The 27,760-nt window shown below is 35.4% G+C and overlaps 2 protein-coding genes and 1 long non-coding RNA gene across 3 annotated transcripts; 1 reads left to right on the top strand and 2 right to left on the bottom strand.

Moving 5' to 3' along the window:
- Positions 1-4,598: 4,598 nt before the first annotated feature.
- Positions 4,599-5,597, bottom strand: LOC124848199 (uncharacterized). The gene is made up of 3 exons (XR_015782069.1): positions 5,501-5,597; positions 4,954-5,110; positions 4,599-4,734 (listed from the first exon to the last, which is right to left on the bottom strand). It is a non-coding gene; the product is annotated as an uncharacterized LOC124848199 (long non-coding RNA).
- Positions 5,598-9,848: 4,251 nt separating this feature from the next.
- LOC148192372 (uncharacterized) lies at positions 9,849-11,513 on the bottom strand. The gene has a single exon (XM_088098099.1). The coding sequence runs from the start codon at positions 11,511-11,513 to the stop codon at positions 9,849-9,851; it is 1,665 nt and encodes a 554-aa protein (XP_087954225.1).
- A 2,416-nt stretch (positions 11,514-13,929) lies between these two features.
- On the top strand, positions 13,930-15,077 carry LOC124821958 (N-terminal acetyltransferase A complex catalytic subunit NAA10-like). The gene is made up of 2 exons (XM_047293896.2): positions 13,930-14,274; positions 14,606-15,077. The coding sequence occupies exons 1-2, from the start codon at positions 13,975-13,977 to the stop codon at positions 14,867-14,869; spliced, it is 564 nt and encodes a 187-aa protein (XP_047149852.1). The 5' UTR covers positions 13,930-13,974; the 3' UTR covers positions 14,870-15,077.
- The last annotated feature ends 12,683 nt before the right edge of the window (positions 15,078-27,760 follow it).

Consider the following 27,760-nt stretch of genomic DNA (forward strand, 5'->3'; position numbering starts at 1 on the left):
ACTTAGACAAGCGAGGGCAAAAAACCTTGCTATAAAAAGCTATTGGATGATTGTCCTGAAGTAGAACAGCCCCCATGGCCGAACCCGATGCGTCCGTCTTGATGTAGAATGGTTTAGAAAATTCTGGGAGCGCGAGAACAGAGGTACTCATCATGGATGATTTCAAAGCGTCAAAGGTTGATTTAGCCGCTAGAGACCACTGAAAATTGCCCTTCTTGAGTAAATCCGTGAGAGGCAAAGCAATGACAGCATAGTTTTGAACGAACATCCGGTAAAATCCAGTGAGCCCCAAAAAACCACGTAACCCTTTAATGCATGTTGGAGTAGGCCATTGAACCATGGCCTGTATCTTCGTCGGATCAGGAGACACACCCCCATTAGCCACAATGTGCCCCAGATAAGTAATTTGCGACTAGAAGAAGGAACATTTATGTGGCTGCAAAAAGAACTGATGGTGCTCTAGAATGGTGAATATGTCGTTCAAATGAGACAAGTGCTTCTCAAAATCAGTGCTAAAAACCAAGATGTTATAAAAAAAACAATAACAAATGGCATCACACGGTACTCGTAGTGGCCATCGTGAGTCCGAAAGGCTATTTTGTGCATATCGTCGGGCTGTAATCTAATCTGATAGAACCTAGAAGTGAGGCCCAACTTGGAAAAACAACAAGTAGAGCCCAATTCATCAAGAAGCCCGTCCACTGTTGGGAGAGGAAAGTGATCCTTAACCGTTATCGCATTCAATGCTCGATAATCAACACACATGCGCCAGGAACCGTCCTTCTTTTTCAAAAGGAGGACTCGAGACGAGAAAGGGCTGGTGCTTGGCTGAATCCAACCTGATTCCAGCATCTTCGAAAGTTTACGCTCAATTTCTAATTTCTGAGCATGAGGGTATTTATAGGGTCGCACATTGACCGGTTGGGCGTGAGAAAATAAGGGAATGGCATGATCTGTAGCTCTTGAGGGGGGGAGATGTGATGGTTCAGAGAAGAGTGTAGAATACTTGTGAAGCAGATGTTGTACTTGAGAATTAGGATGAGATGGAGAAGAGTCTGAAAGATGAGATGGAGGAACCGAGAGGGAAAAGAATTGGGCCGATGGATCGGTGCAGACAACCCGCTTTAATTGATGAATGGAAATGAGAGTGGACTTCAATCCCGAATCGCCTCGCCATTCAATAATGGAATCGTTGAAAATGAATTTCATGGTGAGAGCTTGATAGTCCATCAGAATAGGCCCTAACTGCTTCAACCATTGGGCTCCCAAGACCACGCTGGCACTCCCATGTCCAGGACATATAAATCCAATGTGAATGAATGACCCTGAAGAGAGAGATCTATCCCTTGACACAGATGAGCACATGTCAGTTCCTCTACGCTGCCAACCAAAACCTTCAAAGCAGGTGAAGGGAAATAGGCCAAGCCTAATAATTGAGCTACTTTCCTTTGAACAAAATTGTGGGTACTGCCCCCATCGACTAAGACACTGATTTGATGAGGCCCAATTTGGGCCATAAGTCGCAACGTTTCAGGAGCCCTAGTGCCAGAAAGGGCATGAAGACTGATTTGGGCTGACTGATCTGGGTTGTCGACACTTGTCCCCGACTCGCTATGGCCCAAAGCTAAAGAGGCAAATTCAGAGTCAACTTCCCCAACAAGGTCAGTCTCTTCAGTAATGAAAAGAAGAATATGAGCTGGGCAACGATGTGAGCGTGAATATTTTTTATCATAATTAAAACATAGTCCCTTCTCACGATGGACCGTCATCTCTACGTCCGTGAGTTATCGGTAACGGGTTTTTTGCGTAATTGAATAGGAGAAGTAATTGTGCGGGAGAAAGCTGGGGGAGGCCAAGGAGATGTTGGGGAAGGCCAAGGAGATACTGATTTTGCCTTTTGAACACGGGTGAGATCCCAGTGTTTCTCTTCATGCAACCTTGCTAATCCGACCGCATGCGATAATGTTGGGGGTTGTTGGGCCACCACCTCACGGCAGATCTCTGGTTTGAGACCCAAAATGAAACAACTCAGAAGGAAGGAAGGAGGTAAACATACCACATGATTTGCAATTGCCTTAAACTCTATTAGAAAATCAGAGAAAATGGTGGTTTGGGCGAGCTTGAAGAGTTTGCCTCGTGGATCTTCGAATATCGTGGGAGTGAATCGCGTTTCCAGAGTTTGGAGCAGGTGTTTCCATGAATGGATCTGGTCGTTGCGATACATCCACTGAAATCAGGCCAAGGTGGCGTCGTCCAAGTAAAACGATGCAATAGTAATGCGTTCTTCTTCGGGGGTATTGTGATATTCGAAGAATTGTGTGATGTTGAAGATCCATCTGAGTGGGTCGGTGCCATCAAAGCGAGGCACATCCAGCTTTAGGAAATGACGTTGTGAAGAGTTGGTGTCACTGGAATGCATGTGGTAAGGTGAAGGAGGAGGGGTGAGCTTTGATAACAGTTGAAAAACTGTTATTTTCATGCTTAAAATTGATACTAAAAGCAACCTTTAACACTTAGAAACTAGCTTGAAATCATGCTTTTGGTTATATTTTCAGAAATAAGAGAGTTGGACAGGTTTATGCTTGATTTCAGTGTTATTATGCAGGTTTTAAGGTGAATTTGGTGAATGAAGTGAAGAAGGATAGAGATGGAATCAGAAAAGACATAAAAAAGTGCAAAAGGAGAAGCCGCAACAGCCGCTGAGCGGCATTTTACCGCTGAGCGGCACTCAGGCAGTCACGTTGGCTCCGTTGAGGGGTGAAAAGGCCGTTGAGGGGAGAAAAACAACTCACGCACTTACCGTTGAGCGGCAGTTTACCGCTGAGCGGCACTATTTTGGGCTTGGGCCTAATTTTCTGTATTTTTAGAATAGTATATAAGCTTTAGGATGTCCTAGGGTTTGTATCTTTGGCAGAGACGAAGCAAACACTCTCTTTACCACCCCTTGAAGGAAGACCTTGGATGCTCAGGCTACCTTCTCCTCTTTCTAGGGTTCTATCTTTCATTCTTTCATTATTGTTCATCTAGTTTCACCATGAATATGGTGAACTAAACCTTGTATTGTTGTTGGTGAATCAATGTAGTCTTGTGAAACTCTCATATATGGAATTTGATTTAATGTCTTATATTAAGATATATGATTTCTTTCATCTTTAGCTAGGGTTTTTCCTCTTTGCTTATTGCTTGCTTTGTTTAACTCATTCATTGTCATGATTATTGATTTTGTCGATACAGGAGCGTACGGGGAAGTCTAGATCCGGAGAATTTCTCCCAATAGCATATAGGTTGCCTTTAAGCTCCTGTACTTTAAGAACTAATTACTAGGAATGCTAGGAATTGTATGAACTCGTAATTAAGGATAGGCCTTCTTGCAAGGTGATTTAGAGAGTGGCATTAGCATTGATGATAAGAATGATGAATTCCTAAAAGTATATGAGAGTGGATAAGATGAAATTGATAACCCCAACAACATACTCATCCATCTAATTCGTTGAAGTGTTTGTATTCTGTTTTTCTCCATTGATCAAATTCATGCATACATATTTAATTACTGCCTCTTGCATTTAAACCTACAATCAATTTGTTCTTAAGTCTTAAATAATCAACAAATCACATAGCTAAACTAGGCCGTGAGTCCTTTGGGAAAACGATACTTGGTCTTACCTTGTTTTATTACTTGATACGATTCGGTCACACTTGCCGATTGTTAAACAAGTTTGTGGCGCCGTTTTTCGGTGTTCATAAATTTGTCATCAAGTTTTTGGTGCCGTTACCGGGGACTCGTGGTTTAACTAGTTCATTTGTGTGGATAAATATAACAATCATAACAAATATAACAAACTACTTCTAGAATTCTCTAAGGTAAAGGAAATTGACCAATCTAAGAATGGATAAAATTAGACCACACTGTAAGCCTTCGGGTCCTTCTTTTGGGCCTACTGTTCCCATATGTAACAGGAAGGCAATGCAGATACTAGATTCTTCACTCCCACCCAATCTTCAAATTGAAAACTTAGTCAATATTAAAATAAAAATATCGACAAGTGCATGAAGAGTAGATGAAGATTATGTTTTAGGAAACTTTCAATAAAAGCATCAGTATTATGCTTACATTTTCCGCTCTTGAATCTTCAGATAATTAATCTTCATTGCATTCTAGTTATGACATCAAATGTTGTAATATATGCATGACAAAATTCTTACCAACCCTTTCTGGTGTATTATCATCATCTCAACGCCTTGAAGGAAATGTTGTTGTTCCTGTGCAGCAAATCACATGTGTGACACCTTAAAAATAAAGTAAATAAAAATAAGAAAAGCAAAAGATATGAAAATTATTTCCTACATTTTCTTTTTGACTGAAATGAATCATAACAATGAAAATTGTTCAAATCAAAACAACTATTATTCTGTAAAATACTCTAAAGAGCTTACCTCAAATATAGATGGATACAAATCTTCCTAGTTCCTTGTGTCACCTTTGAATACCTGTTATGTTCAGAAGCTCGATATAACTAGAAAACAAATCCAAAATGGATGAAAGTTAACCAACATAGTTTTTAGCTCCTCAAAGGGACAACTTTTTTTATTTTTGATTGCCAAATCAAGAGTAGATGGTGTACCTGCAGTTTCTCCTTATCTTGTTCACCAAATAGTTTTGTGGCTTCTCAGGATTCCTAAGTATCAACTGTGACTTAATATTCTACTGAATCAGTGATGTAACTACTAGCTGTCCTGAAGAGCAAGGGAACAACTGCTTTACAATCTTCCCCAAGCAAACTATTTCCAAGAATTATATATTCATTTCCACATTTTATAAAACTAATCTTAATGCACAAAATAACACTAAAAGTGGATCCCAAAAGGCTTACAAATACAAAAGGAAGGATACACAAATAACAGAAGTTACTATTACACTCAAGTTTATTTAATTGTAATATTTCAATTACTTACAGAGAAACCTTCAATTACATTCTCTAAAAATGGGGGTATCACCACATTGGTCCTTCTAAGATGCCACAACAAACATCGAAGCATGGTGCTTTTCCGCAGCATCACAAAGAACAATCCTAGGATCACTTTCCATCACATCCACTCATACATCATTTACCTGTTTGACTTAGCCATCAGATAACAATTGCAAAGGTATACCCACCCGCACATAATATATACAATTTTCAAGTTCTTCAACAAAAAAAATGAAGCGAAATTATACAACATCATTCTGTCTTATCTGTAATTTTCTCTTTCTTTTCCCCTAGACTAGAAAATTATAAAGTGAAATCTTCCTGCACTATATTAGGCAATTTTAAGTTTCTTTTTTTTTATTACATTTCATTGCCTCTTTATATTTGACACGAAGACTAAACTCGCATGGAACTAAAGAAAATGTTTCATGTTCATCTGCACTTAGAGAGAAAAGATAGAAAAGAAAAATATAATATATCTGATGTGATAAAAGAACAAAAATAAAACTTCCATTATTATCTTCAACACATACCTTTTGGAAATAAGTTCCCAATAACTTTGGATGGATTGCAACATCCCGAACTCAATGTCATAAAACCCTTTAGGCACACTCTGTCATATACCTGAGATTTATTCAAAATTGATCAACCAAACATAACAAAATTGAATCAAAGTAGGCAGAGAAAATGTATCAAAATTTGATGTTGGATAATGAATGGCAAATTAAAGGGCGAGAGAGATGAAGGGTTGTTCAGTACAGGTTTCGTGTCGGCGTGACGAATGAATTTCACGGGCAACGATCGGAGGAGCCTAACATCATCCTGAAGCTGCTTCATGCTCACGAGGATCTCGTTGATGGCGTCGCGACACTAGAGGCGAAAGTCAGTAAAAACCTTATCGTTCCTACTTCGAGCGGTGTGGAGCTTCTTCGCAGGCTCACCGATGTTCATGTGCATGTCCTCTCTGTCAGCTCTCTAATTGAACTCTCCATTCTTAATGCGCCTCTGTATTTCCTCCAAACCTTCGATAATGGAGTCTCTCTCGCTCGCGCTTATCAAACCCTAAACAAAGAACAATGAGTGTTTCGCTGAACGTTGAATTGGAAGAGTTAAAGATTTCGTGACTGGCCTAGTGAGCTAGCATCCACTACAAAAAACAAGGGCATTACCGAAGGCCAGAATCCCTCGGAAACGGCCAAAAACCGTCGGTAGAAGGTAATTACTGAAGGCTTATCGACGGCCAAAGAGCCCTCGGTAAATCCCTTGTCGCTAACATTTACCGAGGGCTTTTGCCCTTCGGTAATTACCGAGGGCCAAAAGCCTTCGGTAATTACCGAAGGGCAGCAGCCTTCGGTAATTACCGAAGGGCAGTAGCCTTCGGTAATTACCGAAGGGCAAAAGCCCTCGGTAATTTCCGAAGGGCGAACGCCTTCGGTAATTTTTGAAGGGCATAAGCCTTCGGTAATTTCCGAAGGGAGGTAAGTGCCTAACGTGGGAACTTACCGAAGGGAAAAAGCCTTCGGTAATTTGGAGGGAAATGTAAGGGACAAATGTGTTCTGGCGAAACCAACAACATATAACATACCTGCATAACAGTTTTCAATCACAAACAGACCTGCTAAACAGTTTTCAAGCACATCCAGACCTACATAATGTGCATCTGAAAGATGCAATTGGTGATCAATATCCATAGAACATACAGTAATCTATAGAATATTCATTAATCCATAGAACATGTATTTATAGTTAAAACATAAAACAATCAATCTTAATGATGTTCTAACATTCAAAGTCACCAAGTTCATCTAACATCGAAATTATCTAAACTCCAAATGTTCTAATATTCAAATGTTTCTATAACAAGTAATAAGAAGCAGGTAACTAATAATGTACATAGTTATCATCAGAATGATCTTCATCATCCTGGTCCTCTATTGATGGTTGGACTGGTGTGGGTTGGACTGATGAGGGTTGTTGGACTGATGTGGGCTGCTGAGGGACAGCGGGTGACGAGGAGGGTTGTGGCTGGGTCGGAGGGATAACTAAATCATCCTTGAAGTAGCAGGCAACACTCTCATGACCAGGGCCTTAAAGTTTGTAAACTCTGCTCTCAAATCAGTGATTTCCTGGTCACGTTGCTGCAGTGCCTGCATGAGGCGGAGAACGACCTCGTCAGGAGTAGTGGTGGAAGAAGAAGGTTGGTGCTTCAGAGTACCTCCTCTCAATGCTGTATAGTTTGCGGCAAGTTGTCCTGCACCGTACACTCGTCCCTTTTTCTTCCCACCAACGATGTCGATCCAGCACTGTGTCCTACGGATGTCATCTTCTGCATTACTGGCATCATCCGGTGTAGGAGCTGACTCATGTTCAGATCTAACCTGTGAAAGTCTCGTAGAAAATTCTTCCTGTTGAAAGATTAAAAGCAATGTTAGGGACTGATAGAATAACTTAACTGAAAAATTAGTAATAGTAATAATGTTATTTGCTTACATGAGTCTTCCGAGATATTTCATCAACGAATTGATTAGTGCCCTTCCTTACATGAGTCTGTGCAAAGACCTCATCAACATGGACCGCCCGTCCCAGAGCTTGTGCCTGTAACATAATTTAGAATTATATCAAGTACGTATCAAATAAATACATAACTTATATATGAAAGAAAAAGTTATGTAATGAAATTATACCATACGAATGACATGCTCATGAATGGTGATCGACCCACCAGTATGCAGGGTGCCACCCCTTTCAGACGCTCTGTTCCTCTGGGCTTTGGCACATTTATTGCGAAACACTACTGTATTCCAATGAGCCAGTAAAGAGTTCCAAATTTGTTCACCCAGCCAGTAAGGGCGCTGTCCTGCATTGCGGGCATCCCTAAACATCTCTTACAGTCGATGAGATGCTTTCATGTGGAAATTGTTAGAATCGCTGCAACGGAATTATTAGCGTGGAACAAACCAAGAGGGGGGATGAATTGGTTATATCCTTTTATTGTGCCTTTTATTATTTTTCTCTTAATTTTTCTTACTGGGCGAATGATTAAATATAAATGACAGAGTAAGGGAAAGAGAAAAATTACACAGGTGATTTTATCCTGGTTCAGATCACTAGGATCCTACTCCAGTCGCTTATCTCAAACAAGATAAACCTTTTTCACTAACACAAAACACTTACAAATATTAGTCACAAAGAAAAACAATTTGTAAGAGTTTAGAAATACCACCTCTCTTGAAACCACAAGAGATGAACTTACACTTCCTTTGAATCTTCACAAAGGATGATACCACCTCTCTTGAAACCACAAGAGACGAACTTACACTTCCTTTGAATCTTCACAAAGGATGACCACCTCTCTTGAAACCACAAGAGACGAACTTACACTTCCTTTGAATCTTCACAAAGGATGACCACCTCCTTTGAATGCTTCACGAAGGATGATTCTCTTCCACGCACTTCCTCGGACACACCAAGGATGAACAAGCTATTCCTCTGTCATCGCAGTAGCACTTCAGGACTTTGCAGACAAGAGTTTACTTAGCTTCAACAATCTCACAGAGTACTCAAAGAGTTCAGAGATCTTTTGCACAAGGGAAGAGTTATTTTTGAGATAAAGAGTGAGTCATTTTATAGACTCAGCCTAATACCCTTCCATTCTTCGAAAACGGGCCATCTAACGCATTTAATCGATTAACATAAATATTAATCGATTAATAATGAGTACAACGGCTAGTTTTTCAAATCTGAAACCCCCAACGGCTAGTTTTTCAAATCTGAAACCCCCAACGGCTAATGTTAATTGATTATTCTCAGGAATAATCGATTAACTAAATAAATCAAATATAAATTACAAGAATCAACCCTAATACATATTTGAGCACTATTACATCAACTTTGATTATTATAAAAGCTTTATAAAATACAAAGATCTTCAATTTGTGTTTATGGATCTTAAGACTTGTGCAAATCTGTTCATCATCAAAACTTCATCTTTGATTTTTGCTAACATTCTCCCCCTTTTTGATGATGATCAAAAAACTCCTTTGATTTAAAGCTTTTAGTAATAATCTGGATAAAACACAACTTATGGAAGAAAAAGTGCATTAGTGAATAAACACAAATAAGCAAATAAGCTTAAATAAGCTTTAAACACTTTCTCCCCCTTTTTGATCATAATTAAAAAGGTGTGTTTGATGTTCTCCCCCTAAGATAATACTCCCCCTTAATAAAAGCATGTATGCATATGAGCTAAAAATATTTCAAATTTAAAGATTCATTCAAACATACACAATAGGATATTTAAAGCAAATAATTTTAGGATGAGGAACTTATAAAACATTGTTTAAACATACATTGAACTATATAAGATAGGAATTTTAAAGCATACAAAAATATGGCTAGTTTTTCAAAATTGCAAAACTGGAACGCATTTAAAAATTCAATCCTAAGATATTTCTAAAGATTCTTAGATCTCTTCTAATGTTTACCCCTTTAGATATGCCTCCTACTTCGTAATGATAATCCTCTAGGTTGTTTCCACATTTTGTTTAGATCTTCATCTTGAGGATTGTCATCATTCTTCGCTTCATTTGTTGTCTTCTACAAATCTTCATCATTGCCTGCATCTAATTTAACTGACTCAAGAGGTTTTGCCTCAAAGTCTACAATTTCATCAAAGACAACATGCACACATTCTTCTATTTCAAATGTTTTCCGATTGAAAACTATATATGCTTTGTATATTAGAAGATATCCAAAAAAAATAGTTTCATCGGCCTTGGAATAAAATTTTCTTAAATTTTGTTTTAAAGAAATTCTAAATATTAAACAATAGGTACCCAACTACTTGTATGGGTCCTTTGGGTTAGATTTAGAAAAAAGAAATCATTTTACAACCCAAACATATCTACCACTTGGAACACCATAATGCTTAATTTTACATTTATTTGAAGTATGACCCTTTTTCATACAATAAAAGCATGATACAAAGTTTGTGTTCCTATAAGTTGTTCCTTTTTCTACCCATGTTCTACGGGTTCTATTATTATGTTTATTTTTAATTTTAGGAACATACTTATTTTTAACAACCTTATTTTCGTTATTTTTACTACATTCTCCTAAGATTGTGTGTTCTAGTAGTTTCTTAAAATTTTCACAAGAAGCACATTCATCACTACTAGTAAATTTACCCTTTTCAAAAAATAAAACTTTATTTTTCAAATCTTTATTTTCTTCAAAAATATTTTCAAAATTTAATTTTAAATTTTTATTTTCTTCAAGAATATTTTCAAAGTCTAATTTCAAATTTTTATTTTCTTCAGAAATATTTTCAAAATTTAATTTTAAATTTTTGAAATCCTTTTTCAATTTCTTATGAGCTTTATCTAATTTTTCAGATTCTACTATTAAAGCAGCATAAGTTTCATGCAATTCATCTTCACTAATTTGACTATAATTATCAGAATCGCTAGATGTACTTACTTGGCTTCCAGCGTCGTCGTTCACCACTAAACAAATGTTTGCTTCTTCATCAGATTCGCTCAAATCGGAAATTGTTTCGTTGTCATCTTCCCATGCAATGTAGGCCTTCTTTTTCTTGAAGAATCTTTTCTCCTTTTTGTCTTCACTCTTCTTTTGATTTGGGCAGTCTACCTTTACATGCCCCTTCTCTCCACAGCCATAGCATCCGTAATTTGAGGAAGATGCTTGATTATCTTTCTTTTCGTATCTAAACCTTCCTTTACCTTTAGACTTCATGAACTTGTTTAATCTTTTGATCACTAGGCTTAAGTTTTCCTCTTCGTCTGAATCTTCATCTTCCGATTTAGCTTTGCTTCTTTCAACCTCTGATTTTAATGCCAAACTCTTCTTGTTGGTTTTGGCTTTTGCTTCTTCTTCATCAAGTCTTCCAAGATCTAATTCATGTTCCCTCAACTTTCCAAATAGTGCCGCCATAGTCATGGTGTTGAGGTTTTGTGACTCCGAGATTGCACTCACCTTAGGTTGCCACGACCTGTCTAAAAACTTCAAGATTTTAATGTTTAATTCATCAGTATCAAATGACTTACCTAGTCCAATGAGATGATTGACAATGTTGGTGAAGCGTTTTTGAACGTCGGAAATTGTTTCTCCTTGCTTCATCCGGAACATTTCATACTCTTGAATTAGGGAGTTCTTTCTTGCCCTCTTTACGTCATCTGTTCCTTCATGTGTCACTCTGAGTACGTCCCACATTTCTTGAGCAGTTTTGCAGACAGAAACCCTGTAGAACTCATCAACAGTCAATGCTGATGCAATGATATTCCGAGCTTTTACGTCATTCTGAAATCTTTTCTTTTCTTCAATGGTCCATTGACCACGGGGCTTTGGTTCCTGTATATTGTTAGTAGGAACAGAAGAACCAGACGCAATAACATCCCAAATTTCACAATCAATAGATTCAATAAATATTTGCATCCTTACCTTCCAGAATGCATAGTTCTCACCTGTGAATAGTGGGGGTCTATTGATTGATGCACCCTCTCCAAAGGTTTGATGTGATCCTGCCATTTGAATGACTATCAAAGCAATCTCTGATGCCAATTGTTAGAATCGCTGCAGCGGAATTATTAGCGTGGTAACAAACCAAGAGGGGGGCTGAATTGGTTATATTCTTTTATTATGCCTTTTTAATATTTTTCTCTCAATTCTTTCTTACTAAGCGAATGATTAAATATAAATGACAGAGTAAGGGAAAGAGAAAAATTACACAGGTAATTTTATCCTGGTTCAGATCACTAGGATCCTACGTCCAGTCGCTTATCTCAAACAAGATAAACCTTTTTCACTAACACAAAACACTTACAAATATTAGTCACAAAGAAAAACAATTTGTAAGAGTTTAGAAATACCACCTCTCTTGAAACCACAAGAGATGAACTTACACTTCCTTTGAATCTTCACAAAGGATGATACCACCTCTCTTGAAACCACAAGAGACGAACTTACACTTCCTTTGAATCTTCACAAAGGATGACCACCTCCTTCGAATGCTTCACGAAGGATGATTCTCTTCCACGCACTTCCTCGGACACACCAAGGATGAACAAGCTATTCCTCTGTCACCGCAGTAGCACTTCAGGACTTTGCAGACAAGAGTTTCCTTAGCTTCAACAATCTCACAGAGTTCTCAAAGAGTTCAGAGATCTTTTGCACAAGGGAAGAGTTATTTTTGAGATAAAGAGTGAGCCATTTTATAGACTCAGCCTAATACCCTTCCATTCTTCGAAAACGGGCCATCTAACGCATTTAATCGATTAACATAAATATTAATCGATTAATAATGAGTACAACGGCTAGTTTTTCAAATCTGAAACCCCCAACAGCTAGTTTTTCAAATCTGAAACCCGCAACGGCTAGTGTTAATTGATTATTCTCAGGAATAATCAATTAACTAAATAAATCAAATATAAATTACAAGAATCAACCCTAATACATATTTGAGCACTATTACATCAACTTTGATTATTATAAAAGCTTTATAAAATACAGAGATCTTCAATTTGTCTTTGTGGATCTTGACTTGTGCAAATCTGTTCATCATCAAAACTTCATCTTTGATTTTTGCTAACACCATTAACACAACAATCAATCTTCTTGACATCCAATCCCAACTTTGAAACACATTTTTTGGCTTGGTAATAATTCTTCGGCATGAAATTATTTGGTGTCAAATCTAACATCAATTTTGTATAGAAGTCCACTGCTTGAATGGGAATGTTCCAATTAGATTTGCCAGCCATGAGTCTAATGCACACTGACAATTTTGACTCAGATGAACCTTCAAATACAGGTAGATTTGCCTCTATAAGTAAATTGTAAAACCTCTGTGTCGTTTCATTTGGAGGCTCTTCATCGTGACTATCGTCTGCTTCTTCAGCATGGTGACGAAGAGCATTGTCGACCATCTCTTGCATATAGGCAAATTGATCTATCTCAGATGTATGTACAACAGTATTCGAACCTGATGCAAGCCGTTTTACAGCTACAGTGGAGGTCGAAGGAATTTCTTCACCATGAAATGTCCAGACCGTGTACTATGAAATGAGATGATCACTTTTCCCTTATTTAAATTTTATTTTCCCTCTTTGCACTCTATTTTTTAATTCAAAAATTAAAAAAATACACTTCATACACGTTTTTAATGCCACATCATTTAAAAAGACATTGTCAGCATGCCACGTAACATCCTCCTTAACGGCGTTTTCTCAATTTAAAGGTAAAGGTCTATTTTATTAAATAAGGACCCAATTGAGATGCCGAAAAAATTGACCTATTTGAGATTCTAGACAAAAATAGGGACCTACATTAAATCAAAAATTAATACTTTTTCATATTTAAAATGAAAGTTCATTGATTTTGACCATAAAATTTTGTAAGTATTTTAACTCTTTGGAATTTTATAATGAGAAACTATTTCACATTGTAGACCTTTTTTTATTCTAATGCATATAAATAATACTAGAGTTGGACCAAATTAATATCTCTACGTGGGGATATGATGAAAAACTTTATATCATTTTGTCATAGGAAATGAGCCAAATGGAAAATAATTATCATAGCATTGAAACAAAAATACTATCAAATCTTATAAATTTCATAAAATCTATAATTTCTTTTTAATTTTTTAATTTTAATACTTTAACTATTAATAATATTAGTTCTGAACTCTCATAAGTAATTTTGATTCTTATCTTTTAACTATTAGTAATTTTAATATTAAGTCAGTTACATTTTTTGTTATTTTAATTATGACATAATGAAATCAGAGAAAAAAAATTATTAGCAAGGCCGAAAGCTTGTGATCAAATTTTGGTACAGATTCAAATTGAAAATTAAATGGAATCATAATAATTATAGATTAAAGTATTTAAGAAAAAAGAAAAATAAAAATGATAAGCTTTATAGAATGGATAGTGGAGCCCTAATTCAATCATAATCATCAATAGGGAGTGAGGGAAAAGGGGGAAAAATGGTGTGCATAAGGAAGGCGACGGTGAAGGATCTTCTGGCGATGCAGGCTTGCAACCTGTTCTGCCTCCCTGAGAACTACCAGATGAAGTACTATCTCTACCATATCCTCTCCTGGCCTCAGCTCCTCTACGTTGCCGAAGACTACAACGGTCGCATCGTCGGCTACGTCCTCGCCAAGATGGAGGAAGAGACCACCGACTGCCACGGCCACATCACCTCCCTCGCCGTCCTCCGCACCCACCGCAAACTCGGTCTCGCCACCAAACTCATGACCGCCGCCCAGAACGCCATGGAACAGGTCCACTGCTAATATACTTCTAGTAACATTGTTCAATTTTTAGTTTTAAAATTATAATTAATTATTTCTCATTTAGTGACATGCAAGCTTGATGCGTTTTCTCAACTGTCATATCAAACTGACAAAATAGTTGCTGAAGATTGAATTTGAAAGTTGAACAATTTTGTGGATAATTGAAAATTAAGAGATAGAAATTACGTTAAAGAAGAACCGGATTTTAATTAACTAAAATTGCGAAAAAATATTTAGGGATGATGAAGATTGTAATTAAGGAAAAATCATATTTATATATTTTTGTTTTGACTGTCTTATGTTGGATTCTCTCGCACAGGTGTTTGGTGCTGAGTATGTGTCCCTGCACGTGCGCAAGAGCAACCGCGCGGCCTTCAATTTGTACACAGAGACCTTGGGGTACAAGATTCATGATGTGGAGGCTAAGTATTATGCGGACGGAGAAGATGCTTATGACATGAGGAAGGAGCTTAAAGGGAAGCAGCACCACCACCATCATCATCACCACCATCACCACCACCACCATGAGCATGGTGGTGGGTGTTGTGGTGGGGAGGTCAAGGGAAATGCTAAAGCCAACTGAATGAGTGGTTAACGAGTCTTGGAAAGAAATGAAATGAGAATTTTAGTTTTAAAATTGTTGAATCGTGTTGTGCAAACTTGCTGTAGATTTATCGGGCTGTGTTAGTTCATTTTTAATAGAATTTTTTCTTTACTGGCTAGGTGAATATAGACACTCTTTCGGCTTCATGATGCTTTGATTAATAACAAGATTGTTGCCTTTCGGTGTCTTTGTTGTTTTGTCATGAGAATTTATTTTATTTTCAGTTGAAGATTTTCTGTGTGGAGAGTAGTTAGTTGCAGGCATTGTGGATCGGTGTCCCGCCGTGTGGAGTGACATCTATCTTCTAGTGGGGCTTCATTATTGTTGCCCTAGGGTTCTAGCATAACTGCAGCTGTTGTGGTCTCTACTGTCGACAGTTTTTCTGGGAAAGAGGCATCTTTTATGCCATTGTTATCATGGTAATATTGGGTTCAAGATCTGTGTTTTAGCTTTCACTGGATTAGTGTTGGCGTTTCGGACACCGTAGGAAGTTTATGTTGCAATTCATTTTATTTTATTATACTTTATTTTTGTTTGTTTCTCTTTTCTTCAGAGCTAGTTCTGAGTTGTCGTGCTTGGACACAATTTTTGGTGGGGAATACTTGATTTTTTATAGTGTCAGAGTTTAACTTTGATGTGTTTTAGCTAAACTTATTACGTAGCATAATTAAATTTGGATTTCTAGACATTGACTGCACCTCACCTAATTCTTCTTGCCTTTTGAGCTTTGAAATTCTTGGTCTTTTAAACTTACTGATTCATCCTTCTTTGGTTGCAGATACCCTGCAGTGCTTAGAATGTTTGATCTTTCTTACTTTGTTTTCTTATACACAGGCTTCCTCGGTTTCTGCTAAATATATCCTAAATTTGGCTTCGATCTTGTGGATTTTCATGGTAGCTAGAACCAAACTAGACAACCTTTTATTCAAAATTTCTTGCAATTTGTAATCATAGTGAGAAAACAAGGCGTTTAGGATTTAAAATGTTCTATGATAGGGAGAGCTTGGATCAATGTGTTTGACCAATTATTAGGAGAATGGAATTATATTAAGATAAATAATTTTGTATTTGTAACTGATGGGAAAGCTGTTCAATTAGACATTAAATTGCGGGTTGCAAATTTCTGGATAGAAGGTGCTTGCAAGGAGGGTGGTAGAGGTTCTTGCATGTGGGATGCCTTCTCACACATTGAAGGTATGAGAACTTTTTCCTTACTATTAATAGATTATGGAACCCTTCACTATTCATTTTACTTATGGCACTCCTTCATGCTTTATTACTTAGATTGTTTTTATTGTTTTATTGGGAAAAATTCTTGACAAAAGCAATGGTGATGCTGCTGTTGATCATTATCATCTGTGGATGCTCAATAACATAATTTTTTTTTAATTTTTTGACATTCGTTTAACTTCTGTTTAAATATTGCTGTTGTCGATTTATTTTAGGCTAAAACTATATTGCTCAAGAAATGTTTCTTCCTTGGAGACTGGCTTTCTCTCCTATGAATTTGTCTGTTTTTCTTTTTACCTCTTCATTGGTAATTCTGCACTTGTTTGCTCTTTGAAGACAAATACTTTTAGATAGAAAGTCATTGTCTTTATTTTTGCACTAGTAAGGAGATATATATGAAATTTTTAGCATAAAAATAAAGCTGTTGGATTGTATGATTTCGATTTTTTTATTATGAAATTTGTAATTTATTCTTTACTTTTTGATTACACAATCTGAATATCATTTTTTATAAAAAGAAAATTTTTTAGATTGTACAAACCAGTACTTTATTTCTTTATTTATTACATGCAAATCTGAATGGCATGTTTTTGCACGACAAATAAAAGTTTTCAGATTATGCAATCTTGAAGCTATTATTTTTCTTAAGAAAAACTTATGAATTGTGTAATTTGGAAGTATCTTTCAGATAGCATAATCTGAAATTTTCCTCTGAATACTATGCAAATTTTTTGTTTATGTAAAAATGACTTTTGAAATGTAAAACACTTTATTTTTTTTGTTTCACTCGTGATACAGCAGCTAGACAAGGAGCGGTGATGACGTTGACAAACGGTGGTGGCAGCAGGAAGACAATTTGACCTTTTAACCATTCCATGGTTGCACATGAAAAAGTGTGGGGGTACAGAAAGAAATGGCCCCCACATGGGTTCTCACTTCCAGTTTGGGATTTTGAGAGACTGCATTAGACACAGTGGGTTTCTTCCTGCACTTCCAACTGTTTCTTTTGCACACCTAAATTTTCCATCCATGCCAATTATGTTCTTTTATATAAAATATTAACTTAAATTAAATAAACACTAATTTACTGATTTTGAAATTTGATTAAAGATTTTATCGAATTTTGAAATCACATGAAAAATTTTATTGGAATATAAAATTCGGTAAAGAATTTTATTGAATTTTGAAATCTAATTAAAGATTTTTTTTAATTTTAAATTCAAATATGCTTAAAGATTCTTTAGAATTTTAAAATCTAATTAAGGATTATACTGGAATTAAAAAAAAAAAAGCATTTTATTGGATTTTAAAATATCTTAAAAAATTTATTGGATTTTGAAATTCAATATATGTATATTTATTATTTTTTTTGTTTCTTATAATTATTTATTATTATGTTTTTAAAATTTTTGTTTTTAATTTTGCAAGATTCAAAAGATAAGGATTTTAAAAATAAATAGTTTTGAGATTTTGGATTTTTTGTTTAGAACATAATTGTTATGTTTTGTTTTTTAATATTTTTACTTAAGATCTTTTATTTTTATTTAATTGGTGTAAAAATTTGTTAATGGGTGGTTTGGTGTTTAGAAAAGGTTTAATAGGTTCGGAGGTCCCTATATTTGCAGGTTCGTTTTACTTGGGTCCTCCAATTTTAGAAGTGATCAATTAGGTCCCTAATTTAACAAAAATGAGTCAATAATACCCTTTCCATTAAATGCAAGGGAATCTGAATGCAAATTAAACAGGTGGCATGCTGAGGCATCATTTTATTTGCAGGTGGCATGAGCTTAATACGTGGCAATTTCTACAATTTTTAATTTGCATTCAGATTCCCTTGCATTTAACGGAAAGGGTATTATTGACTCAATTTTGTTAAATTAGGGACCTAATTGATCACTTTTAAAATTGAAGGACCCAAGTGAAACGAACCCGCAAATATAGGGACCTCCGAACCTATTAAACCTTTAGAAAATCTATAAACTCTGAATCAAAGGGAGAAAATGGAAGAAGAGAGGAGATTGTCGTTTTGGGAGAAGAAGAGAAAGAGTGACGAAAAACTGTTAGTGTAAAGGAAGATGAGTGGTGTTTTAGGGTTGTACACAAAATCTTTTAATTGACCAATATATGGGGAAAATTACCTTTGTTTGTTTGTGGTTGTATGTTATATGTGTATATGATTATGATTATTTGTGGTTATAATTGGGTAAGAGTTTGTATGTATGATGATGATCATGGTACTTGTGATGCTTCAAATTATGTTATGTTGATAATAGTATTACTATAATGGTTATAGTAAGTAGTTAGCATGGATGCTAATGAGTGGATAAATTAAGGGTCTTTGTGTGAGATGTTAGTGATGATATCAATGGTTAGAGATAAAAAAACAATGATTGAAGTTCAAGGATCGAGGACAATAAAAGGTCCATTTTACCTGTTATAATGTCTTTTTTACATTATTGGTGAAGGGGATGAGTAATGATAGTAGACAATCCTTATCCTCGTTTAGTGCTACGTCATCAAGGGTGCTTGATATAGTTCGAAGATAATTATAGAGAGTAAGGAAGATCCCTCTGAGGAGTATGCCGAGGACAATCTACTTCAGAGGGGAGGATATGATAGGGTGGATCCCTTACGCAGTGTTCACTTGAACAAATTTTATTGTTCAGAGGCGAATGCGAGCGATGAAATGAAAGTGAACTTGTGTTCGGATGAGAGGAAAAACGAGGAACGCTGAAGATGGATTTGCGGGATGGAAGAGTTTTTCATCACCTGCGAAAGTGAAGAGATTTGGAGGGATTGTTACTGAAATGTCACATGTACCCTTAACCTATTATATAATTCCTTGTGTGTATATCAGCTTAATATAGAAAATCGATTAGCAAAATTAAATAACCGATTCGAAGAATTTAAAATTAAAAAGACGCGAAGAACAGTTGAACCGATTCAAAGGAGTTAATATATTAGCGCCCTCAAGTCTCTCCACAGCCAGTGTTCAAAGTGTAATCTGTTTGGTTTCTTCCATTGACGACGAAGAGCAACGCCATTTTCTTCCATTGACGACAAAGAGCAAACGCCTGAGATTAGTATTGCAGTATCTTCTTTGTCCAATTTTCTTGTTCTTTATGAGTTGCAGGGTTGTAGATGAGGACGAAGAAGGAACTGATGGCATGAAGAAGAAAGTCGTTAAATGGAATGCGCGTGTTTGAAGGTGAAGAAGATGATGAACAGTGCTTCATCACAAAATTGAAGGAACCGTATTTGGTTTCATACCTGGAGTATTTGGTTCGAGGCCTACGAAGCATTCACAAATGAGTTGTATTCAATTTCAGGCGCAGTAGTATTCGGTTCCCCATTCTCGCAATAGCGGCGTATTCGGTTCCCCATTCTCACAACAACGCCATATTCGATTCCATGGAGCGTAGTCGTTGGTGGTGGACGGTCGATATGTCACCAATTACCCATATTTGCTACATATTTGCTGCCTAATCTGGTTTCAATCTTTCGCTGTCTTCAACCCATTCCCCATGCTGGAGCAACCTCATCAAGTGGTATTCAGAGCCTCGGTTGCTCATGGTGTTGTGTGGTTGTTCCAATTAAGTAATTTTTCTTTCATTTTTAATTTGTCAACATAGTTACTTCATGTTTTTGCTTCTATAGTGCACTATTACATTGATTTCTGGGTTTCAGTAGTTGTCCATCGAGTCATTTAATTGTTTCAGCTTTTATTTGATTTAGTTTCATCATTTTAATCAGGTTAATTTTTGTGTTAAGTCTTTTAATTTTGATTTCTTATATTGTCATGTCAAAGTTATGTTCATTTGGTTTATTGATGTCAAAATTTCTGAGTTCAATCTATGAATGGCTAAAACTACTTGACATGAGAAGTAATTCAATAGCTGCACATCATAAGAGCAATGATTCAAAGAGCTCAAAGTGTAGTACCAATGTAGTAACCAAATTTATTAAAATTTGAATTTTATATTTTTGAAACTGCACGGTATGGAAGTGTCATTTCTGGATGTGTTTGAATGCTGCAAATGTAATGTGTGCATACCATATGAACAATAATTGTCTAAGACAAGAAACTTGGTTGCACCATCCTGCAAAGTCCAGAAAAATACATTACAACAACTTGACCGAATTAAACCAATCTTTGCTTGAGTTCTTTTGGTTTTAAATCTGTTTCAGTATAGAATTCATTGCTGAACATCTTTAAATTCAATCCTAGAATCTTGTTCAAGTTTAATTTTTGTCCTAAAGTCATAAGACTTGTTTCCATTCCCATTTGAATCTTTTGTTGAAATTTGGTTGGTGAATTGGACCAATTTTGGATGTTAAGAGCAACTCATACAGTGAAATTTTGATATGCAAATAGTTAGCATGTACTGTTAGCTTATACAAGTCCTATTTGGTAAAACAAAGTTGCTCAAATCATAAAATTAAGTGTTCCAATTCATTTGTGCAAAAGTGTTATCCCAACCACCAATTTTTCAACACTTTTCTGATATAAGTTGTAGATTTTTAGTATTGACTGTTTGATGTGATTATTGCACCGAATTCTATCTTAAATTGGTAGCAAAAGCTTGGTTCAATTGATTAAAAAGAAGTACACAATTTAGAATTAACAAAAGACTGCATAGTAAAAGGCTGTGTGAACTAGTGCCAAGCAAAATTTTTAATTCTGGTGCATCAGTCACAAAACTCTCTTAGGCATTTTAACAAACAGTTTTACCTATTTTGAATTTGAGTTCAAATTCACTGTCTACACAACTTGTAAGTGTTTCTTGCTTTTTAAATCTACTCTAAAGCCTATCCTTAGTTCATTTTAAGTGTCACCTTTCGTTGAAAACCGATTAATTGATTGATTTGAGTTGTTTGAAAATTCTGCACCTAAACTGTTTGATGAAAGTCCAGTGGTGCATTTTGGTTTAGCATTTTCTGGAAGTAGCAGGGCTAATTTTCTTACGTTTTAATTACTTGGTGGTGGTACGTTTGAGTTATATTTTCGGTGCAGAAGTATCCCAGATAGTCCTACAACATTGGTAGCATCCTAGGAAGTAGATTTGAGCAAGAAAAGATGAATATTGGAACTGATTTTTGGTGCAGCAGTTTCATGTTTTTCCTTGTCGGTGTGCACAAAACGCTGCTACTATAGCCACTGTTGACAGCAGTTTAAAATCCTCATTCCCAGCAACTATGAGACTTGTTTGCTTGTCCAAAAATCAGTAAATCCTTCTTTGAGAGAAGCCAAAGCTGCATTGCCCCACTTTCCTCTTTCTTTTGTGTAAATTGTATTTGTTTCTTACTTTCAAATCTTGTAACAAGGCCATTAGACAAGTGACTTGGTAGTAAATTATATTACAAACAAATACTACATTTAAAAATAAATTCGTTTTACTAAATTATAATTTTTTTACTTTTTAAAAAATAATTTTAATAATTATTTTTAATTTTTTACTCTTTATCAACATTTTTACAATTAAATATAACATTAATAAATAACATTTTATATTACTTTAATAACTAGGGACATTTTGATAATCTTCAATTTCCACCAATTAAACAAATTTTTTGAATCTGTCACATCAATCAAATCCTACACTAATTCTCACAAACTTTACTTTCAAATCCACTCTCAATTACCTCCAAATCCACTCAAATAAACAAAAAAAAAATTTACCCTCAAATCCATTCAATCACTCTCCCCCAAATCATCTCCCACAAATCATCTCATGTGAATAAAGCCTTAGTGAGGAAATATTTCTCCAAGTTTAGGTGGTTGAGGATACTTAACACGTGGTTGAATAACATATACATGTTCGTGAATGAAGGGGTAGAGAACACATTATCTTTTACGAGGGTAAGCGCCATAGATAACGTATGCCATGACTGAGATGGTTAAAGGGAGAAGTTCTTTTATATATGTATATGTTTTTATTTAGTCGACGACATATTCAACTACCATTTGACGAGTTCACCATGGGTGTTCTACATCTTCTTAACGTTGTGCCAATAGAACTTCATCCAAACAGTTGGGGTTCTCTGCACGCTTTTAGGTTAGTGTGTCAAGTGTTATACTTTTCGTCTTTACAAGAATGCTTTTTTATTTTTACCTGACTTGGCTTAGGACACTCGTCATATGGTTGTCCTTAGTGAGCAAACCTAGTAGATGCTTACGTAGTGTGTACTCCATCTATGGGTTGGTCGATGCTAGATAGTGGGTGGGCATCCTTGGGCCATGTTGTGTAATATGCTTCCTTAACGAATATGTCTTGTAACAACTTCTCTACCTTGGCCTTAGCGACTAGCCTTCTTTCTTCTTCTAGGTTTTTTTGCAAGACTGACCTGGCTTCTTTGAAGATAGACAACATATGGGAGGCCACCATTGGGTCGACCCTTAGAAGGTTGGCTACAATCCATTAGAATAAGTTAGCATTGTGAAATAGAACTTGACCTATAACCTTCTCTCCTTCTTCATCCGTTATTGCTCCTATCTGTAGACCTCAACCTTCTTGTACCGAAAATATCTTAGTTTCTCCAACAGGCTCTATTTGTGCATCACATTCCAATTATTTTTATAAGGCCATATATATATATATATATATATATATATATATATATATATATATATATTTTGTATAGACTCCAACAAGCACTTTAAACACTTTAAGTTTTCAATTTCAGGGGTACTCATCCTCTCCAATGGTACTCGTCCCTCCTAGTCAAGTAGGGGTTGTGCCTACAGAAGACATTTCGATGCTCAAGTTAATCAAGTGCGTCAATAGGTAATAAATGTGGTAATTAATGAATGTAATCAATGTACTTCTTAAAATATGCTATTTATACTTACTACTCATGAGCTTTTATCTAGATGGGCCTGGGCCATTTGGCATAATTGCTTGTTAATCTTGAATTATAATAATTAATTATAAATCTTTTAGCTTAACTTATGAATTATTGTGACTAAGTACAATTAACATGATGTTGTCTTAGCTGAGTAAGTGTAGGTTGGGTCTATATCGACTTAATAGCCGACATGTGCTTAACAAAAAGTAGGTCATGTACTTACATTTCGAGTCATACTTGGACGTATATAATATACTACGATTTCGTTCAAATAATATATTATAATTATAATCTCTAATAGTGTATGAAAAAAGATATTTTATTAAGAATTAAAGAAAGAAAGTAGAAATACATTTTTGATCTTGAATATTTGTTTTATTTTTATACTTTTTAAAGAAAAAAATTTATTTCAACTTTGTTTCCTTAAGGTTTGTAAAATTAATAGATGCTTTTAATTATCATGAAATTTTATTTACTTGTAATTTTGTAATATTATATGTAATTCTCTTACTTTTATCCAATTATCATTCAATACTATAATTTAAAATTTATATTGTTATAATTTGTTTATAAATATTTGATGTTGAAGAAATAAGAATGAGTCTTTTTTATATTAAATACTTAATAATATTATATTTTGTAACATCCCAAAATACAGTAATTACCATAATTGAGAATTAATTACAATTAACAGTAACATAAACAGTCTTTGCATTAAATCAGGATTAAAAGCCAAACGGCATCAGTACAAAAGAACGCGCATAACGCATACAAGGGAAAACCTGGAACGAACGTTCTTTGATATAAAAACAACGTACGTCAAAATAGAGGAATATAAGATTTAAGACGAACGGCCTAACAAATTACTTGGCCGAACGTTGAAACTACACTAACATTTACAGTCCTGATCTAACGAGCACTCTAAGGCTCAGCCTTTACTTCAACGTCCACCAGATTAGCTTCATCCAAATTTTCTTCTTCCAGCATTTGCTCAAGGGATGCACCACCATCTGCTCACATCCACAACGGATGATCATTGCATTTTGACAAGACGAAAGCACATGGACAGTAGACAACACAATGGAAAATGCAAGGGTAAGCTTATAATATTTAATTTATACAATCAACACATACGTTTACAGTTAAATCCAAACATATAACATGTAACTCATCAATTATCAAGCATAGAAATACATATCTAAGACAGACCGTCCGGACTGTATGAACCATGTAGTTACAAGCGTCCTTGCACCCGAGTGGTGTAGTAACTGATCAAATCTCCCAGCTGCCACTCGAGGTTAACCCTATCTGCCCGAAGTACTCAATGGACTAGGGTCTCCTGCCATTCCCACGTATGACTACCCCCTTCTACTTGAAGAGGAGTATCACGGAATATCAGGATGGACCGCGAGGCTTAACTTATCCAGGTTCATACTTTACCAAATTTCACACATTCAACATCTGAGACGTTCCTCCTTGGAACGCTCGTTAAAATCCACTTCCATTAATTCATTCAAAATATCATTCGCCCATATTAACCAGTTCTCTTATTCACATTTTCATTCAGTGTTCCATTCTCGTAACATTAACAACATGCCTCCTTTAATCAAATAAGAGCGAAATTATTAATGTACCTTTGTCTACACGTTTCTGAACAAAAGAAACGAACTCTTGTCCACTTACGGACGTTAAGAATACTTAAATAATTTAAATGGGATTGAGTTTAGAAGATCAGAATAATACTTAGAAAATTTTGAGTACAAAGAATTTAGGTTGAATCAAGAGGATAAATACCTTACAGGATAACTTAGATAAATAAGTAGAGTATGTTTAATTCAGAAAACAACACTTACTGTCAATGACCGAACGTTCAATAATTAACTTTGGACGAACGCCAAGTACGTTCGCTCAGAATTCATGATAAGGACGAGCGTTCAGTTATAAAACCGAACCCTGCTTTGGACGAACGCTAGGTGTATGACCGAGCATAAATCAGAACGAACGCTTGGCCAAAACCCGAGCGCTATTTGGGACGAACGCTTCGGTATAAGACCGAACGCCCTGTAGAACGAACGTTCGACATAAGGTCGAACGATATTAAGGACGAACGCTTCGGTATAAGACCGAGCGTTACTTATTCATAAAGTTTTAAATATTTCAATACTGCTGAGTTAGACGAACGCTCAGATAATTCAATTGGGGACGCTCGTTCTCGAGCAGAATTCCTTCCAAATGAAGGAATCCCAATCTAAGTCATTTTACTGAAAACCGAACGGTCTATGACCGTACAGGGACGAGCGTCATTTATCAGAGGGGATGATTTGAAATTTCAGATTTTTTTTCAACCTTAACAGAATTTTTCCAGATTTCCAATTTATAAACTTTATACTTTCATTCCAGATTTAATTCACCTTAAACATCATCATCATACAGATTTCAACATTTTAATCATTCCAACTATACAATAACCATACTCCATCCATACATAATCAAATCAACATGCATTTAAATCAACATCAACAACATATATAGTACATACGAGCAGTGTTCGTTCATGACAGATCAATCAAAACCAGAAATCATATCAGATATCAGCAACGTCCATAACAGCTCAAACTTCATACTTTTCATACATGTAACTCAGATCATACAACATACAGTATAAATTAAACATATATGCTTCCCTTACCTGGTCTAGCAGTGAACGTTTAACAGTGTAACTTGATTCTTCCCAACTAGGAATTTCTACCCGACAAGCTCTTTCTTACGCTCCTCAACTAGGTTTAACCAAAGAGAACTCAGAAACTCAGATTTTATCCTTGCATGCAACTGAAACAGTGTTCCTAGAAATTCCAGAACTAGGTTATGGCTGGAAACTTACCGGTTACAGGATCAAAAGAAGTTCGGCTCAAAATGAAGCTTACTGGCCCGTGAACGTTTCTACGGTTTCAGAAAGTTGATTGGAGTTGAAAGAAGTGAGTAATGGTAGAGAGAAGATGAAGGTTCTTAGAGAGAAGCTGGAGAAGAGAAATGGCCAGGGTTTCGTGAGGAAGAAGGTGAATGCATAGAATGGAGTGAAGTGTTTTCAGAGAAATCATTTTCTCTTCCTCGTCAAACGGTCGTGCACTCCCGCACTGCCACCTGGATCCCACTACAGCTTTTAGAAGCTTCTAACGTGACAGATGGCATGCGTGCATGCAGCGCTTGGTGCGTTTTTAATGCACTGAGTGTGTGACGTGGTGCGTGTTTCAGAGAATGATGTGACACGGTTTTTCAGTGCACAGCAGAGGGAAAACAGATTTGAAGTGTGCATTAATTTGATTTAACACAGAATTATTATTGCTAATTATACAGGGTTTTACATATTTTCTTTGTTATGATTTTCTTTATAAAATTTAAATAATTAATATTAAAATAGTAAAAAAACAAGTCTGAACATTATACTGGTTATGTGTGGATAAAGATAAAATACAAATTTTATACTAGTTGAATGTAAGGATGAGAATGGTAATGATTTTTTACTTTAGAAATGAAATAATGCAACTCGTTTCCACGTCTTATTGTCTTTTCTCGTGCGAACATCCCATTATACATGTTATTTATCTTTAACTTTCTCTCTTTTAAATCCGTATATATTGGCTATTGGTATTTTTAGTAGTATTTTATATTAAGATTTTAAAATATACTTATGTACACCCATTTTGATATTCTAAAATATGTTAAATATTTTTGATACATTAACATTAATATATTTTAAGAATTCAGTATAGACAACACAAAAATCCAAAAAAGAAATACAAATTCTCTTTAAATTGTTTAGAATTTTGACACATGTTAAGCATATAAGCCCGTTTATTCAAGTAGACAAAGTGGTTAACTGAGTATAAGGTTTTAGAAAAACCAGTCATTAATTATGACCACTTCATTTTTGTTTACAAACACTTTCTTTTTATACAAAATCATAAAATTCCGTTAAATGCTATGTCTGATTACTATTTATAAATTATTTTAGTGGCTCAGCAACTTCAAATAAAAACGTTGCTATCAAATACAATGAAATAATTATTTCAAATTTAATTTCTGTAAAATTGAGACATCGAATGGTACCTCGAACACCAGATTAAATTAAATCTCAATAATTTTTAAAACTTATGAAAACTCTTTCTGTATAGTCATAAAAATAGACAATTTAATAAAATAAAATAAATTTAAATGCTAAAACCATGACACGATATATATATATATATATATATATATATATATATATATATTCACACGGTGACGAAAGGGGAAGCTTGTTCAACACTGAAGGAAAGAAAGAAACACTGGTGAAGAGTGAAGACATGGATAATACTAGGAAAATGATAGTGAATTTACAAAAATCAGTTTTCATTGTTCAAAAGTGGATGAAGGTGGTGATGTTGTTGGTGTCTGTTTTATGTGTAATACAGATAGTTTTAGTTTCAATGTTGATGAGGAAAGGATGATTTCTTGTAACTTTGTTGTAGGTTTGGTATGTTGTAATGAAAATAATGAAATGAATGAAATGGAAGAGTTGTTATAAATTCAGTCCATATATTGTGTACAAAATTACTACTAAATTATCTTTATATAGAGTCCATATAATGCTGAATTATACAGTCCATATAAATTCAGTCCATATAAATTACTTTATAAATTACTGCTAAATTATTTTATAAATTATCTTTATACTGTGTACAAAATTACTGCTAAATTACTGCTGAATGTATACAGTCCATATAAATTCAGTCCATATAATGCTAAATCATCTTT

This window comes from Vigna umbellata, chromosome 9 (genome assembly GCF_029865625.1).
Source record: "Vigna umbellata cultivar VRB3 chromosome 9, Vumbellata_1.0, whole genome shotgun sequence".
NCBI classification, from domain to species: Eukaryota; Viridiplantae; Streptophyta; class Magnoliopsida; order Fabales; family Fabaceae; genus Vigna; species Vigna umbellata.

Coding starts and splice junctions, on each gene's coding strand:
- LOC148192372 (XM_088098099.1), bottom strand. CDS start 11,513: ATGGCAGGATCACATCAAACCTTTGGAGAGGGTGCATCAATCAATAGA.
- LOC124821958 (XM_047293896.2), top strand. CDS start 13,975: ATGGTGTGCATAAGGAAGGCGACGGTGAAGGATCTTCTGGCGATGCAG. Junction 14,275..14,605: donor CCCAGAACGCCATGGAACAG/GTCCACTGCTAA, acceptor TCTCTCGCACAG/GTGTTTGGTGCTGAGTATGT.